The sequence below is a fragment of the Salvelinus sp. IW2-2015 genome, linkage group LG4q.1:29 (genome assembly GCF_002910315.2).
Source record: "Salvelinus sp. IW2-2015 linkage group LG4q.1:29, ASM291031v2, whole genome shotgun sequence".
NCBI classification, from domain to species: Eukaryota; Metazoa; Chordata; class Actinopteri; order Salmoniformes; family Salmonidae; genus Salvelinus; species Salvelinus sp. IW2-2015.
This window is the reverse complement of record NC_036842.1, coordinates 33,957,717-33,972,015: the sequence shown is the minus strand read 5'-3', so window position 1 is coordinate 33,972,015 and position 14,299 is coordinate 33,957,717. Positions and strand designations below refer to the sequence as shown.

General features: G+C 42.9%; 1 protein-coding gene across 1 annotated transcript in view; it reads right to left on the bottom strand.

Moving 5' to 3' along the window:
- rapgef1b (Rap guanine nucleotide exchange factor (GEF) 1b) overlaps positions 1-14,299 on the bottom strand; it is a 60,745-nt gene that overhangs the window by 26,380 nt on the left and 20,066 nt on the right. The window contains 2 exon segments of the mRNA XM_070442852.1: positions 6,477-6,655; positions 8,018-8,163. Of these exon segments, the coding sequence (XP_070298953.1) occupies positions 6,477-6,655; positions 8,018-8,163 (325 nt within the window).

Sequence of the window (14,299 nt, the reverse complement as noted above, 5' to 3'; positions counted from 1 at the left end):
AGGAGAGAAGTGACAGTAAATGACAGGAAGGAAGAGATGGACAGAAAGGGGAGGCTGAGATTGGGGGGGGTGGAAAAGCAAATGGAGAAAAAGGGGGAGGGCGTAGAACAGTAGAGTGATGGCAGGATTACAGGGAAGAGGTAAGGAAGGATGGAAACAGAGAATGGAAGAGGGGAACAGAGAATGGAAGAGGGGAACAGAGAATGGAAGAGGGGAACAGAGAATGGAAGAGGGGAACAGAGAATGGAAGAGGGGAACAGAGAATGGAAGAGGGGAACAGAGAATGGAAGAGGGGAACAGAGAATGGAAGAGGGGAACAGAGTGGGGGTGTAGGGAAGAGGAGTGAGGGATACAACCTTTTATGTCAGGTTCTATAGATTGAGAATACGGACAACTAGCTAGACTAAAGGACTACATCTCTTCTCCCGCACTGTGACAGCCATATGCGTTAACTCAATGTCTCCCCTGAGGGGATTTATTGAGGAAGTGTGTGTGTGCGCGCGTGTGTGTGACTGGAAAAAGTGTGTTTGTGGTGGTATTAAGTGGAGAATGTGTCTGTGCTGGTTTAGGTGTGAGGTGTCTGTTCTGGTCTAGGTGTATGTGGCTGTGCTGAATGGACCCTTGAGAAACAGTAGGGCGTGGTGGAGGTTCAGACCAGTCACAACACGCTGCAGCTGATTCACAACTCTGGAATATCCCTCCTGTCTCTACAGGATACAGCTCAGAGAAATAGCATCTATACAACGGTCCTCCCCATGAGTTTACCAGTCAAATTTCAAGGGTTACAGGTTCCAAGCCTTTTCTATAGATTCTATTTCTATGATACTGCTACAGTAGAGCTAAGGGCTGTATGGGAAAAATGGAGCCTAAGACCGGGGCTAAGGCTCGTGGCCACAATGAACAAACTAAGTGGGCAAGAGGAGAGAGCCAAGCAAAAGACAATTAAGCAATAACAACTGGGGTCATATTAAAGCATCTCAAAGTAGAAGTGCAGCTGATCTAGCATCAGATTTGATTTTTAGATCACATTGAATAAGATTACATGGACAATGAGGACCTGATCCTAGATCCGAGTCTAGTCTAAGACACTTTATGTCTAAGAAACTTTATGAATACAGGCACTGGACCCAGGTGGTTCCAGAAGCAGAGGTGTAGGACTTGAGTCCCTGAGGCGGGTTGTGATCTCGGACGGTTGTCACCAACCTTTTCCAAGCCAAGATCAGTTTCTGAGTCAAAACGCAGGCTGAGATCTATCGCTCAGAATTTAAAAAACAAGACATGAAAAACATAAGCCTATGCAACATTAAAACCAGTTCTGTAGCAATGAGGTGTGTGCAGTAGGCGATAGGCCCAATACAATGCTTGAATTTCCCTGCCAATGGCATTGCAATGTTGTTCTTCTCAGATGTTTTTATTATATTTCAAAACTTGAGGTATATGATCACACTGGTATTATAAAACGGGTGGGTCTAATCCTGAATGCTGATTGGTTGAAACCGCAATCCAGCTGGTGTCTATTTTACAAGTTACCACCCGCTAAATCTATGACGTTGAAATGCGTTGTATGACTTGTGGGGCAGAGCTGAGTGAGCATAAATTGAAATAATTTCCTAAATGTTTTATTTTACTGGACTGATGGTGCCTGCATCTGATGGTCAGTCTCAGTGGGGGAAGACTGACCAAAAAGGAGACAACGTCTTCCGGTTGGTGGCGAAAGTCGAGTTAGGAGTAACAAATAATGAAGTGCTATGACCAAAGAACGGGAAATATTCCTTGATATTAAAAAAGACACAAGCCGCTAATAATAACAAAACAAGCCTATTGATACACTTTGTAGCACGAGTGGATAAGAAGAAGCGTGTGGCTCATAAAAGTGTTGAATAAAGTGTTGACAGTGCTGAATAAATAGGTAAACATTAACTCAGTCAGAATAACAGGAGCTCTTTCCAGATATGAAATACCAGAGCACTCGAGATGAACAATCACACTGAAAACTCCAGGAAGCCTGAGGTGATTATGTCTCACCATGATGTCACCAAGTGTAGCTCCTGATGATGTCACAACATCCGTTCTCCTTTTTGAGCAACGTTCCAACAGGACACGTCAAAAGCAGCTAGATAGCAGTTGATGATCAAACCACTTCAATTAGGTTGTTACATAACGTCTTGGGGAATGGACACCATTTGTTTACATTATTTTGGGGCAAAACAGCAAGAACATTCTGTGAGCATGTAGTACGCAGCCCATCTCACTAAGGGGCAACATGCCTAGGCTATGACTGGGTAACAATATGTAAGGAATGACCAACGGTCTCCCCTAAATGCTCAAACGTGTATATATGACACAACAAACAACAAAGTGAATAGAAATTTGGTAACAAAAAAACTCACCAAAATAAAAACAAAATACGGTATGATCATATACTGGGCCAAAGATCCCTCACCAATGCTGAATACTAACCAAAGCCCATTTCCTTTTACCTATAGTACCAGTCAAAAGTTTGGATACAACTACTCATTCAAGGGTTTTTCTTTATTTGTACTATTTTCTACATTGTAGAATAATAGTGAAGACATCAAAATTATGAAATAACACATATGGAATCATGTAGTAACAAAAAAAAAGTGTTAGAAGAATCTAAAATCTAAAGTATATTTATATTTGTTTAACTTCTTAGGTATAGGGGGCGACATTTTCACTTTTGGATGAATTTGTGCCCAAATTAAACGGCCTCGTACTCTGTCCTAGATCATATGATATGCATATTATTATTACTATTGGATAGAAAACACTCTGAAGTTTCTAAAACTGTTTGAATTATATCTGTGAGTAAAACAGAACTCATATGGCAGGCAAACTTCCAAACAGGAAGTGAAAATTCTGAAATGGGTCGCTGTGAAAGGCATCGCCTATTCAATTGCCTTATATTTATGGATCTGTATGCACTTCATACGCCTTCCACTAGATGTCAACAGGCAGTAGAACATGGAATGAAGCATATAGCTTCATGTGGGACCGGATGAGAGCCTTTGGAGTGACAAGTCAGGCAGATTGCCAGTTCTTGGCCACGCACAGAGGGCATGTGATGTCTTTGTCTGCACTGCGTTAGATAGACATGAAGAAATGCTCCGTTTGGGAYGTTATTGGATATAWATGAGAAAAACATCCTGAWGATTGATTCTCAACTGAGTTTGACCAGTTTATTCGACTTGTAATACCACTTTTTGAAGTTTTCGTTCAACGTTTTCGTTCAATTGCGCAAGTGTTTAGACACGTGAACTGCACATGCTAGCCAAAGTTGCTAATTCGACAGAAGTAATGGACATTATAAAACAAAAAAACGATTTATTGTGGAACTAGGATTCCTGGCACTGCATTCTGATGAAAGATCATCAAAGGTAAGGGAATATTTATGATGTTTCGTATTTCTGTTGACTCCAACATGGCGGAGAATGGCTGAGCGCTGTCTCAGATTATTGCATGCTGTGCTTTTTACTAAAGTTATTTTTTTAAATCTAGCACAGCGGTTGCATTAAGAACCAGTGTATCTTTAATTATATGTTAAACATGTATCTTTCATCAAAGTTTATGATGAGTATTTCTGTATTTCACGTTGCTATCTATAATTATTCTCGCTATTTTGGAGCCATTTCTGAACATGGCGCCAATGTAAAACCACGATTTCTGGCTATAAATATGCACATAATCAAACAAAACATAAATGTATTGTATAACATGATGTCATATGACAGTCATCTGATGAAGTTGTTCAAAGGTTAGTGACTAATTTTATCTCTATTTGTGGGTTTTGTGAAAGCTATCTTTCCTGTGAAAAAATGGCTGTGTTTTTTGGGATATGGTGGTGAGCTAACATAAATATATGTTGTTTTCGCTGTAAAACATTTTAAAAATCAGACATGTTGGCTGGATTCACAAGATGTTTATCTTTCATTTGCTGTATTGGACTTGTGATTTCATGAAATTATATTATATCCCTGTGGCACTAGGCTAGGCTATGCTAGTCAGCGTTTCTGATGACAGTTATCCCGGATCCGGGATGGGTGGTCCAGAGAGGTTTGTTTAAGTAGCCACCCTTTGCCTTGATGACAGCTTTGCACTCTCTTGGCATTCTCTCAACCAGCTTCACCTGGAATGCTTTTCCAACAGTCTTGAAGGAGTTCCCACATATGCTGAGCACTTGTTGACTGCTTTTCCTTCACTCTGTGGTCCAACTGATCCCAAACCATTTCAATTGGGTTGAGGTCAGGTGATTGTGGAGGCCAGATCATCTGATGAAGCACTCCATCACTCTCCTTCTTGGTCAAATAGCCCTTACACAGCCTGGAGGTGTGTTTTAGGTCATTGTCCTGTTGGAAAATAAGTGATCGTCCCACTATGTGCAAACCAGAAGGGATGGCTTATCGCTGCAGAATTCTGTGGTAGCCATGCTGGTTAAGTGAGCCTTGAATTCAAAATAAATCACAGTGTCACCAGCAAAGCCCCCCCACACCATGCTTCATGGTTGGAAACACATGTGGAGATCATCCGTTTACCTACTCTGCGTCTAACAAAGACACGGCGGTTGGAACCAAAAACCTTACATTTAGACTCATCAGAACAAAGGACAGATTTCCACTGGTCTAATGTCCATTGCTCGTGTTTCTGGGCCCAAGCAAGTCTCTTCTTCTTATTGGTGTCCTTTAGTAGTGGTTTCTTTGCAGCAATTCGACCATGAAGGCCTGATTCATGCAGTCTCCTCTTTCTGACCTAGAATACGTGGACAACTACAAATACCTAGGTATCTGGCTAGACTGTAAACTCTCCTTCCAGACTCATATCAAACATCTCCAATCCAAAATCAAATCTAGAATCGGCTTTCTATTTCGCAACAAAGCCTCCTTCACTCACACCGCAAAACTTACCCTAGTAAAACTGACTATCCTACCGATCCTCGACTTCGGCGATGTCATCTACAAAATAGCTTTCAATACTCTACTCAGCAAATTGGATGCAGTCTATCACAGTGCATTCCTTTTTGTTACCAAAGCGCCTTACACCACCCACCACTGCGACCTGTATGCTCTAGTCGGCTGGCCCTCGCTACATATTCGTCGCCAGATCCACTGGCTCCGCTCCAGGTCATCTATACGTCTATGCTAGGTAAAGCTCTGCCTTATCTCAGCAGCTCACTGGTCACGATAACAACACCCACCCGTAGCACGCGCTCCAGCAGGTATATCTCACTGGTCATCCCCAAAGTCAACACCTCCTTTGGCCGCCTTTCCTTCCAGTTCTCTGCTGCCAGTGACTGGAACGAATTGCAAAAATCGCTGAAGCTGGAGACCCTCACTAACTTTAAACATCAGCTATCTGAGCAGCTAAACAATCGCTGCAGCTGTGCATAGTCGATCTGTAAATAGCCACCCAACCTACTTACCTCATCCCCATATTTTTTTTTTTTTTTTACTTTGCTGCTCTTTTGCACACCATCATCTGCTCATCATCATCTGTTCATCTATCACTCCAGTGTTAATCTGTTAAATTGTAATTACTTTGCTACTATGGCCTATTTATTGCCTTACCTCATGCCATTTGCACACACTTTATATAGACTTTCTTTTTTTTCTATTGTGTTATTGACTGTACGCTTGTTTATTCCATGTGTAACTCTGTGTTGTTGTTTCTGTCGCACTGCTTTGCTTTATCTTGCCCAGGTCGCAGTTGTAAATGAGAACTTGTTCTCAACTAGCCTACCTGGTTAAATAAAGGTGAAATATCTATATATTTTTTTAAACAGTTGATGTTGAGATGGGTCTGTTACTTGAACTCTGTGAAGCATTTATTTGGGCTGCAATCTGAGATGCAGTTAACTCTAATGAACTTACCCTCTGCAGCAGAGGTAACTTTAGGTCTTCCTTTCCAGTGGCGGTCCTCATGAGCGCGAGTTTCATCATAGTGCTTGATGGTTTTTGCGACTGCACTTGAAGAAATGTTCAAAGTTCTTGAAATTTTCCGGACTGACTGACCTTCGTTTCTCTTTGCTTATTTGAGCTGTTCTTGGTCTTTTACCAAATAGGGCTATCTTCTGTATACCACCCCTACCTTGTCAGAACACAACTGATTGGCTCAAACTCAAATTAACAAGGCACACCTGTTAATTGAAATGCATTCCAGGTGACTCCCTCATGAAGCTGGTTGAGAGAATGCCAAGAGTGTGCAAAGCTGTCATCAAGGCAAAGGGTGGCTACTTTGAAGAATCTAAAATATATTTTGATTTGTTTAACACTTTTTTTTGTTACTACACGATTCCATGTGTTATTTCATAGTTTTGATGTCTTCACTATTATTCTACAATGTAGAAAATAATAAAAATAAAGAAAAACCCTTGAATGAGTAGGTGTCCAAACTTTTTGAGTGGTACTGCCCATACCATCTTGAACACTAGCCTTTCTCCTGTCCCGTCTCAGCCCACGTACCTGTGTGTTATCCGGGCCTCCACCTGCACCAGAGGTAGAATGGCCTCCAGCACCTTGCTGGCCGAGCCAGGCAGCATCTCCAGCACCTTCTTCTCCACCACCATCTTGTCCACGATGGTTTTGAAGTAGCGCAGCGCGCTCACCACCTCCTTCTCCTGCTCCTCCAGCCGACTCACCTTCTACAGAACAGAAAGAAATAGAATGACACATTCAGCTTGGGTTGTGGTCAGTAGGCACCAAAAGGATGGAAACAGAGTGAAACGGGGAGGTACTATTTGAACTTGTCCAATGAGAAACGCTCAGTCGTTTTCTTTTGCAAAATGGCCCTAATGAACACAATGAAACATGGTAAGCTCGGAGGAAATCAGCTGTCTATGTGACATAATAAAGAGAGCTTCATCCAGGGGTTAAAATTAAAGCACACCTTTTGACGAAAACAACATTGTAATTTATCATTGTCCAAAAATAAAAATAAATCATTATATTAAATATAATCCACATAATAATTCACATTTCACGTTGCTGTTGGATTATTTTCCTGTTGGGGCAAACTGGCTCAAATTAAGATCCTACATACTCTGAGTGTACAAAACATTAGGAACATTAGGTAAATCCAGGTGAAAGCTGTTATCCCTTAATGATGTCACTTGTTAAATCCACTTCAAATCAGTGTAGATGAATGGGAGGAGACATGGATTGTGTATTTTTAAGCCTTGAGACAATTGAGACATGGATTGTGTATGTGTGCCATTCAGAGGATGAACAGACAAGACAAAATATTTAAGTGCCTTTGAACAGGGTATGGTAGTAGGTGCCAGGCACACTGGTTTGAGTGTGTCAAGAACTGCAACGTTGCTGTGCTTTTCAAGCTCAACAGTTTTCCGTGTGTATCAAGAATGGTCCACCACCCAAAGGACATCCAGCCAACTTCCCACGACTGTGGGAAGCATTGGAGTCAACATGGGCCAGCATCCCTGTGGAATGTTAGAGTCCATGCCGCAACAAATTGAGGCTATTCTGAGGGCAAAAGAGGGTGCAACTAAATATTAGTAAGGTGTCCCTAATGCTTTGTACATTCAGTGTACGTACAAAACTGTCAGGGAATTGAAGTCATTACACTAAAGCCTTGGGAGTGAGAGGAGGTTATTCAGGAAACTGGCCAGCTTCAGTTCCATTCATATGTGTATGGATGTGTCCCTCAAATGGCACCCTATCCCCTAAGTAGTGCACTACTTTAGACCAGGGCTTTATGGGTAATAGTGCACTATATAGGGGATAGGGTGCCATTTGGGGGGGGGGACCTACTGGTGGTAGCACCTGTTACCCAGCCAAAGGCAGCACTCACAACAACTCAGAAACCACAGGAAACTCTCACACAAACACACACAATAGGGCAGAGCAATACAATACAAAGCAAGGTACTGGACGGAAAACCACACACACATGTAGGTAAACAAGCGCATGGGATAGGTGGGAGAGCTGGGATTCCCACAGCAAGCACACACACACACACACGTAGACGATTCTACACACACACACACCTTGTTGACAGGTTTTTCTTGGCTCTTGACCACTGGTTCGACCTGCAACTGCTTGCCCTTCTTCGATGGCGTCCTCTTGATCTTGGGCGAGTGGAACTTGTCCATCAGCTTCATGGTGAAAGAGGAGAGGTGGGAGCGCTGCGAGTCTGAGTAGGAGAGGAAGAGAGAGATGAGACGTCAGTCAGAGGAGAAAGAATGGCAGAGAGGGGAAATAGAAGTAGCCTGGTAGATATGTAGGACTTTGGCACCACAGTGAATGTCAGAGAAGTAGGCTAAAGCAAAAACCATGGAAAAACCCAGCACAAAATGGAAAGAAACGTTTTAAAACAGACGGAAATGGGGAGAAACACTACATTTCAATTTCTAATACTTTACCCTAATGAACACAGCCCAGGCTAAAATAGAGAAACCATAAGAGTCTGAGGGATTTCAATAAGAGACAGTGTCAATCAAATGATCATAACCCTGACAAAATGGCATTGCAGTAGCAGTGTTTCTGTCAGTGCAGAAGGTCCTAGCGGTTGTACTAGCATTGGCCCAGCAGGCAGGCTGGTGTAGGCCTATCTGTCTGTGTTCAGCTGAGGGTGCAACAGAGATGCTATCAGGTCTTATCACGTTCTCATTTCCACTGTCTGTCCACAGACTTCCCTCGGCTGATAACATTGCTGCTGGTCTGGTCGATCCTATCTCTGAGAGGCCAGGCAGATCGGGAGTACACACGCACGCACGCACGCACGCACACGCATACAGGAGCTGACAGATAGACACACACGAAAACATGCACACACACTTCAATCTCCACTGTCCATTGAGAATAGGCTGGTTAATGGGAGAAGAGATGGAGAGATGAAAATCGCTTTATGCTGCATAATTGCCAGCAGCTTCATAATAGCAGAGTCATTCAGCGGAGTTTCCCCAAGCCGCTGCCGGAGTGTTGAAGATATTTGGGAGAAGACAGTGCTCTCCCCCCTCCCTCTAACTCCATCTCTGGGCTGCACACACACACACACACAGACAGACAGAGGTAGGAGATAAATACTAAATAGCCCTGTTATAAAAGAAAGAACGAGAGAATGAATGAGAGAAAAGAGAGACAGGAGAGCGAGAAAGAGAAGAGATGGAGGCTAGACAGAGCTGCTCTTCTAGCTGATGTAATCCCCTGTACAATGTAGTGACCATATTAATAGATCCAGACTTGACTTCTATGGTAGTGACAGACATCTGGCTGTGGACCATCATCACTGCAGAACCACTAGGGCAAACAACAACATAGGCCTCCATTCAGTGTGTTGTCTCTTTTTCCTCCAGTCAACAACAAAAACACATGCATTCCAGGGTTGAATGGCAGGAAATCGGTTATTGAGATTTACCGCCCAAAACCACTCCCTTTTCCCGGGACAAATAACTGCAAGAAACCGATAAATTATAAAAAACGATTTATATGAACAGCATGACGTGAAATGGAACTGTTAAATTATACGCGATGTCTAAATGTGGCTTCTCTACGGCCTTCTCTCTACATGATCAATCATCAACGCTCAGGCTGGGGTCAGACAGCCCATTTCAGTATGGAGCGCAGTTCACAATGTATGTAGACCTATCATCTCATCATGGGAACAAGTTTTCTTGTGACAGGTTGGCCCTACATTTGCTGCAGCACAGCCTATTCTACAGTAGAACCGCTCCAGAGTACAGGCCTCAGTGTAACGCTCATTCCTTCGACAATAAACGCGAATCTGACCATCACCCCTGGTGAGACAAAACTGTGACTCGTCGGTGAAGAGCACTTTTTGCCAGTCCTGTCTGGTCTAGCGACGGTGGGTTTGTGCCCATGGGCGACGTTGTTGCTGGTGATGTCTGGTGAGGATCTGCCTTACAACAGGCCTACAAGCCCTCAGTCCAGCCTCTCTCGGCCTATTGCGGACAGTCTGAGCACTGATGGATTGTGCGTTCCTGGTGTAACTCAGACAGTTGTTGTTGCCGCCATCCTGTACCTGCCCCACAGGTGTGATGTTCGGATGTACCAATCCTGTGCAGGTGTTGTTACACGTGGTCTGCCACTGTGAGGACGATCAGCTGTCCGTCCTGTCTCCTTGTATCGCTGTCTTAGGCGTCTCACAGTACGGACATTGCAATTTATTGCCCTGGCCACATCTGCAGTCCTCATGCCTCCTTGCAGCATGCCTAAGGCACGTTCACGCAGATGAGCAGGGACCCTGGGCATCTTTCTTTTGGTGTTTTTCAGTCAGTAGAAAGGACTCTTTAGTGTCCTACGTTTTCATAACTGTGACCTTAATTGCCAACCGTATGTAAGCTGTTAGAGTCTTAACGACCATTCCACAGGTGCATGTTCATTAATTGGTTATGGTTCATTGAACAAGAATGGGAAACAGTGTTGAAACCCTGTGAAGTTATTTGGATTTTTACGAATTATCTTTGAAAGACAGGGTCCTGACAGGGTCCTGAAAAAGGGACATTTCCGGAGTCGCCTCTTCACTGTTGACGTTGAGACTGGTGTTTTGCAAGTACTATTTAATGAAGCTGCCAGTTGAGGACTTGTGAGGCGTCTGTTTCTCAAACTAGACACTCTGATGTACTTGTCCTCTTGCTCAGTTGGCCCTTTATCTGTGGAATAAAGACTGATACAAATATTTCTGTGAAAGGCTAACATCGGCCGATAATATCAGTCAACCGATTTATCAGTTGGGCTCGAATGTTCAATGGAAGTATATGTGTGGAATTGGAGGTTGCTAGGCTAAATGACAGCAGTAAGTCACAGAGGTCTCAGTGCCAGCTGTTAAGTAATGGGAAGAGTACAAAGCAGCCCCCCCCCCCACACACACACACACACACACACACACACACACACACAGAGCGAGAGAGAGCGCGAGAGAGCGAGAGCAATATACAGAGAGAAGGGAAGGAGAGCAAGTGAAAAAACAGAGAGAAGGAGCAACACAGAAGAGAGATGGAGAGAGAACATCAGCTAAAAGCAGTAGAGAGGATTGGGTGATGATTAAATGAGAGTGAATCATCCGCTTAAAGTGGGACTCCCTTCATTTCCTCAAAGCACATATTAGCAGAAATTATGCATGGTGAATGACTAAGAGAGTTACTGATCACTTCCCGGGGAGTGTTCTCTTCTTCGGGGAGCTACAGACTCTCTCTCTGTGTGTGTATGTGTGTGTGTGTCACTGTATAAAAACGCAAGTGATTTAGAAACGTGCATAATTAAAAGCCCACGATAAGTAGCATTAAAAACAGCTTCACTAAGTGACTGACATAACGAGACTACACACACAAACACACTCTTATTTCTGACTATATTGAGATGATAAATCAGCTGTTGCAGTCGTACTCCTGTTGCAGGCCGAGGGAGGGAAAGCTTGTCAGCTCAAAATGAACCACTGCTCGATGTAGTTTGGTTACGAGAGCAGAATCTGCTATCCGAGGTATCATGGCAAGGAAACAAAACATGGCTCGTACTGAATTTCCTGAGGAAAACAGTCCTAAAGCTGGTAACAAGCAGCCTGATGTTGTCACCCAGAATCCCATGTTTCTTTTCCAAGCTATAGCACACTATATGTCACATACAGTGGGTTTTTAAAGGACTAAAGAGTTTAGTCTGCTTTGTGTTTTCCTTTTTGCCAAGGAAAATCAGGTATCGTAGTATCGCGATACGGGTATCATGATACCCTACAGGATATATTAAGTATATTACTGAAATAGTGCCGTGTGACCTGGCGGAACAGAGGCTGCTATTTGCAGTTAGACTCAAGCTGTTCTCACCGAGTAACAGATGTGAAGTCTAAAATAAGAGACCTACAGAGAAATGGAAGACTTCTCAAGGCACGTGTGAGACCCCCCAAAAGGTTGAATGCTGAGTGAATGATTTATGCGTCGCCATTGTTTTGATGTCTATACATGTGTTGCCTCATATTGGGGTAGGCTTGGCAGGGATCATGGAGGACTGGGTCCTGTCCGGTGATTGGTGGGGGTTTTCCTGGTGGGATTCCGTTTCGAGCCACGCTCCAGAACAATGAGCCACAGGAAGGAGCACTGGGGCAGACAGGAAGTCAGATTGTGTTAAGGGGTGTGGTGTCAGTACACACCCCTTTGGGACTCCAGTGACCAACCACTCTCCATCCACTCCCATATAGTAGAGAAGGAGACTAGTGTGACTATGCCACATGTCAACTAAATGACTTGTAGGCATGTGAAGTCTTCCTCCAGTGTGTCTACCCATTCCTCGATCCCTCCCCTCAGTATGGACTGTGCTCCTTTAATGTTTTTAACTGACTTGCCTGGTTACATAAATGTTATATTGAAATAAATAAAATACAACACCCTGACTGTGTAAGTGAACTCTAATCCCCTACAGAATTACCAACTACGCACCATAACAACTCAGGACTACATTTTAATTTATTTACCCAAACTACAACACCCAGGACAACCTCACCTTTTCCATCTCTGTTATGTCCTCCATCCGTCACACGCTCTCATTATTCGCAGGCTACGTGACGCGCGCTCACACACACACGGTCTCCGTTCGTCAATGAGTTTTAATGCAGTTCAACATTTGACAGCGAGTAAATATCAATACACTGGGAGCTGACGTATTGGTGGACCATGTCTAACAGAGCATAGTGAGAAAGTAGATCTATCTGTGGTTTACAAAGTGGACAGTTTGATTTCACAGAAGTGTGATTGACTTGGAGTTACATTGTGTTGTTTAAGTGTTCCCTTTATTTTTTTGAGCAGTGTATTTCAATGCCTACCTTCAAAGTCAGTGCCTCTTTACTTGACAACATGGAAACATCAAAAGAAATCAGCCAAGACCTCAGAAAATAATTTGTAGACCTCCACAAGTCTGGTTCATCCTTGGGAGCAATTTCCAAACGCCTGCAGGTACCACGTTCATCTGTACAAACAATATTACGCAAGTATAAACACCATGGGACCACGCAGCCGTCATACCACTCAGGAGATGAACATTGGTGTGATAAGTGCAAATCAATCTCAAAACAACAGCAAAGGACCTTGTGAAGATGCTGGAGGAAATAGGTACAAAAGTATCTATATCCACAGTAAAACGAGTCCTATATCGTCATAACCTGAAAAGCCTCTCAGCAAGGAAGAAGCCACTGCTCCAAAACCGCCATAAAAAAGCCAGACTACGGTTTGCAACTGCACATGGGGACAAAGATCGTACGTTTTGAAGAAATGTCCTCTGGTTCTGATGAAACAGAAATAGAACTGTTTGGCCATACTGACCATCGTTATGTTTGGAGGAAAAAGGGGGATGCTTGCAAGCTGAAGAACACCATCCCAACCGTGAAGCACGGGGGTTGTTCCCCTTGCTCTGCATGGGTAGCGCTGCTTCGAGGGTGGCTGTTGTCGATGTGTTCCTCGTTCGAGCCCAGGTAGGAGCGAAGAGAGGGACGGAAGCTATACTGTTACACTGGCAATACTAAAGTGCCTATAAGAACATCCAATAGTCAAAGGTATGCGGAATACAAATGGTATAGAGAGAAATAGTCCTATAAATACTATAATAACTACAACCTAAAACTTCTTACCTGGGAATATTGAAGACTCATGTTAAAAGGAACCACCAGCTTCATATGTTCTCATGTTCTGAGCAGGGAACTTAAACGTTAGCTTTATTACATGGCACATATTGCACTTTTACTTTCTTCTCCAACACTTTGTTTTTGCATTATTTAAACATGTTTCATTATTGATTTGAGGCTATATGGATTTTTATTGATGTATTATATTAAGTTAAAATAAGTGTTCATTCAGTATTGTTGTAATTGTCATTATTACAAATAAAATAAAAATGTTTTATTTAAAATCGTCCGATTAATCGGTATCGGCTTTTTTGGGCCCTCCAATAATCGGTATCGGCGTTGAAAAATCATAATCGGTCGACCTCTACTTTATAGCATCTGCTGCATCTTGCCTATGCCGTTCGGCCATCGCTCATCCATATATTTATATGTACATATTCTTATTAATTCCTTTACACTTGTGTGTAAACGGTAGTTGTGAAATTGTTAGATTACTTGTTAGATATTACTGCATGGTCGGAACTAGAAGCACAAGCATTTCGCTACACTCGCATTAACATCTGCTAACCATGTGTATGTGACCAATCAAATTTGATTTGATTTAATTGAGTGTATGTAAACTTCTGACCCACTGGGAATGTAATGAAAGAAATAAAAGATGAAATAAATCATTCTCTCTACTATTATTCTGACATTTCACCTTCTT